Raw genomic sequence first — 4572 nt, 5'->3', positions numbered from 1 at the left:
ACTGGGCAGGCACTTTAAACTCCTGACGGACCATAAACCATTAATCACTTTACTGGGGGAACATAAGACAGTTCCACAATTAGCTTCCGCGCGAATCAAAAGATGGTCTCTTCTTCTAGCAGCTTACAACTATACAATTGAGTTTATTTCTGGAAAGGAAAACGTCTATGCAGATTTCCTTTCAAGGAAACCTATTGACTTACAACCAACGGCAGCAGAACAGGTTGAAGTAAAGGTCATGTTTATTAAAGGTGAACAAATCGTAAACTCTAAGATGGTTGCGACAGAAACTAAGAAAGATCCAATATTAAGTAAAGTGTTAGATTTTACGAAGAACGGTTGGCCAGAAAAGCCACAACTGGAATTACAACCTTACTATACTAGGAGACTGGAATTATCACACGAAGATGGAATTTTGTTATGGGACACTCGAGTTATAATTCCGGAATCATTGCGCGATATTCTACTGAAAGATCTACATGCCGAACATTTCGGAATAGTAAAGATGAAACAGCTGGCCCGTAAATACTTATGGTGGCCTAAACTCGACAAGGAAATCGAAGAAACGGTTAAGTCTTGTGCGTCTTGCCAAGAGACAGCCAAATCACCAAATTCAGCTCAACAAGCGTCGTGGTCTTGGCATGGAGGCCCTTGGAAACGTATCCATGTAGACTTCGCCGGTCCTTTCCTAGGAAAAATGTTCTTAGTCGTAGTCGACGCCTATTCAAAGTACCTGGAGATTGTTCCAATGACTAATGCTACTTCGACTACCACTATAGCAGCGTTGCGACACTTGTTCAGCAATTTTGGATTACCTGAACACGTCGTGTCAGACAATGGCAGCCAATTTACTAGCGAAGAGTTCCAGAAATTTCTTAACGATAACGATATACAACATACTACTACCGCTCCAGGGCATCCTGCAACAAATGGACTAGCAGAAAGGTATGTTGGTAATTTCAAAGATAAACTGAAAAAAATGGGGGACGCAGAAGAGCCGCTGCAGACCAAACTAGACCGATTTTTGCTGACTTACAGAGCTACCCCTACGGAGTTAGGGAAGTCACCATCAGAGTTGCTAATGAACAGACAACCACAGATCAGATTAAGTGCACTGAGAGCAAAGAAATCCGGAAATGAAGTCAAGATTTTTCAAGATAATCCAGACAATAAACCAAAGTACAGTCTGAGTCAGGCGGTATTTGCACGAAATTTTGGAAAAGGACCACGATGGATTCCGGGAGTTGTAATTAGGATAATCAGTCCTAGAAATTACGACGTACAAGTAAGTGATGTAGTGTGGAAACGACATGAAGAGCAACTACGTCCACGACAGATACCGAGTTTCGAAAACGCGGAACAAGCGAAATACGAACGAGATGAACAGAATCGTCTCCCAGGAGAGAATACAGGCACAAACGAAAGAGGTACAATTCTTGCACCGGAGGAGGATAGTGTACCGGCAAGTCCAACTACAGTGCCAAAAGAGTTTGACATTTCCACCCAATCCACTACAAAAAGAGAGGATGTGGACACTAAAGAACTTTGTAGTAAAGCGGACACACCAATTATGGTTACACCAAGCGAGTCTGCGAGACGGTATCCTTTACGTGAACGTAAACCTCCTAAAAGGTTTACTGAATAGTAAATAAATTTTATATTATGTAAAATGTTGTGGTTAAAAGCCCACGGTGCATAGACACTCATAAAGAGGGGGCTGTTGTTATATATTGATTGCATGAAGTACTTTGTGGAGATCAAGGACATACGCAGGCGCAGGAAGGGTCTTGAGGGGAACGTCCATTTTGTAAATTGTTTGTTATGAAACTACTAAAACTATACATATATTCTGGTCTTATTTTACGCTACTCACTTCTCGAATACACGAGAGATACACTACATGACCAAAGATTTCCGTTTACGATTTCCGCTTAAAAACTCCAAGATGAGCGAAGTTTTCAAGCATATTACTTCTCTTGTGTACGAAATTTAACATTATTACAGCTAAGCGTGTGGTACACTGCTCAATCCAAACTTTGAAAATATATTTTTACAACTTTTACCATGCACTATAGCATTACTCTCCCGCAAAAACGTGAACGGATGTGGAATATCTTCAAGTCCAGAGTACACGTTTTGTCTTAACCCGGAGTCATTATTAGTTACATGTGGTGGCTGGATGTCAATTTTATCTGCTGCAGTTTACATGCACGAAGGCGTGATCCGATCCTAAACGTGTTCAGAGACATACGTGTTTAGTGATGAAAGTTAACAATGCTACCTTTAAATATGACCTCACTGCCCTCACGCGAAGTTGAAATTGCATACATTTACATTAAGCGCTCTTTTAACTGTTTCTGTGTGAACCTTTGTTAGTTCGTTTCCTAGTTCGTTCAGTCATCAATGCATGGTGTCTAAATGCTTATTGCTTGTAAAAGTCAGGATCGTCTTCTGCAGAAATAAAGCAAACGAAACGTTTTCTGATACCTTGGCAAACGCACAATATAAATCAACGGATTTACAGCAAAATTTGTGTAAAATATCAAATGAAATGTTCCATGTAATATCTTCAGAGCTGGAGAGTGAGGGTGCAAACCAAAATAATTTGGTTTGGTAGCCTGATGCCATTAATAAAATACCACGGTTGGCACAATGGAACCTAAAGCAACGCAAGCTATAACCATAATTGTATTTAAAAATTGTTTTTCTCTACGCATTTTTATTTCTTGCATGCATGTGCACGGCCTTCTGTTGAGTTTGGAGAGCAATGTTCCTTGACTGTTTTTTCAATTCGAGACCCGTAAAAACGTACATAACTGCAGAAAATATGATGAGAACATTGAAAAATATGTACTGTATTTGGTAACGAGCAAAGATATTTTGTGGGCTTGACACAGCAATGATAGAACTGACTAGCCAAGTAATCGTCAGACATGAGAATATGACTTTTCCATTCATCAAAATGCGATGTTTCAACGGATAAGCCACCATCAAAAAGCGATCGACAGATATTGATGGTATCGAAAAAAGCGAGGCTATGGAGAATATTTCCAGTAAAAACCCAATGACCGAATTCCAGAAAGGTATTGATAAATATAACGCAGCAAATATACACGTCAGACAATCAGAAATTGCAACGTTCATTACGAGGTACGTCGCTGAATTTCTGAAACATTTCAGAGGGTCTTTAATAAAAGCAACAAGTAGTATCATATTTGAAGCTGCTCCTAAAATAACCGCTACAAAAACAGGAATATTGTGGTATTCCAATTCAAAGACGACTGCAGATGTAGTTGAGCTGTTCTCTGCCATATTTTTGTCCGCAAAAAAATTCTGACCCACGCCGGACTAGATTTTATGGCTGGAATATTAAATGAAGACTATTCTTGTCATACCGCAAAGCCCTTTTGAGTTTTTTTCGGTTGCGATAAAATGTAATTTGGTGCCGTCATTATATTTTATTTTAAATAATTAATTTGTCGCATCGCTTTGAAATCTAAATATTTCATTTCGGTGGAAAAGATTTTAATTTAAAATAGTGACACAAGACTTTTCTGGCACATATTACTTAAACACAAACTACATTAATATTGATGAAAAGAATACTTCTATAACCTAATACATGGCAGTAGTGTTACCTGTCACTCGTTTGTAGCACATTATAACCTCGCCCCTTTTAGCTAGAGGCTTTTCTAGGTATAGAATAAAGTAGTATGGGATGTAAAGTTGACGAAGTTTTTTTTTGTTTTCAGGTACATTTCCGACTAGAATGTACCTTCATGCATTAGTACCCTACGTTTCAGATATTTGTAACAAAATATAATAACTTTCATAATCGTCTTGTCTTTATTATCTTCCAAAAAGCATTGTATAAAATAAAGTTTTATTTCAATTGTTTTAATAAGTCAAGATCGGCCTCTTTTGCAGAAAAGCAGGTAAAATGTTTTCCGATAGTTTGGAAAACGTACCAAATAAATCAATGGGTTAACAGCAAAGTTGATGTAAAAAAGTGCTATAGAAATTGGTTGTAGGATATCGTTGATTGATCCCACAGTAAAGGCATGATCATAAAGTTGGAAAATTAATGAGGTTGGCACGGTGCAAACAAAAGCCAAGCACGCTATCAAACTGATTGTCTTTAAAAATCGCTTCTCTTTTATAACTCTTAGTTTCTGTGCACGCCTTTCAGTAGAATTGTGTAGAGCTATGCTTCTTGATTGTTTCTTCAATTTGTAATACGTGGAAGCATACATAAAAGCGGGCAATGTAGCCACAATCATGATCAAAGTATGGACGGTAGATCTATTTGTTCTTGTACGAGAATAAAACACTTCTACAGCAACAGGGATTGTACTTACTAACCATATTGTTGCGAGCCATATTATAAGAGTTTTTCCCTTCATCAAAGTACGATATCTGATCGGATAAGCGACTATTAAGAATCGATCAATCGAAATTGATGTTATCGAAGTTAATGAAGCCGTCCCGATCGAAAAGCAAAGAAATTCATAAATTGATTGCCAACCAGCGAAACAAATGATTCTTATTTTGTCAGCTCGATACAAGGGACCA

The 4572-nt window shown here is 38.2% G+C and overlaps 1 protein-coding gene across 1 annotated transcript; it reads left to right on the top strand.

Annotated features, from left to right (window-relative positions):
* Positions 1 to 979: 979 nt before the first annotated feature.
* LOC114543815 lies at positions 980 to 1645 on the top strand. The gene has a single exon (XM_028562657.1). The coding sequence runs from the start codon at positions 980 to 982 to the stop codon at positions 1643 to 1645; it is 666 nt and encodes a 221-aa protein (XP_028418458.1).
* The last annotated feature ends 2927 nt before the right edge of the window (positions 1646 to 4572 follow it).

Source organism: Dendronephthya gigantea, unplaced genomic scaffold, assembly GCF_004324835.1.
Source record: "Dendronephthya gigantea isolate DGI-Jeju-01 unplaced genomic scaffold, DenGig_1.0 000561F, whole genome shotgun sequence".
NCBI classification, from domain to species: Eukaryota; Metazoa; Cnidaria; class Anthozoa; order Malacalcyonacea; family Nephtheidae; genus Dendronephthya; species Dendronephthya gigantea.
Note: the sequence above shows the minus strand (reverse complement) of the source record. Positions and strands in the feature narration are given on the sequence as shown.

Coding starts and splice junctions, on each gene's coding strand:
- LOC114543815 (XM_028562657.1), top strand. CDS start 980: ATGGGGGACGCAGAAGAGCCGCTGCAGACCAAACTAGACCGATTTTTG.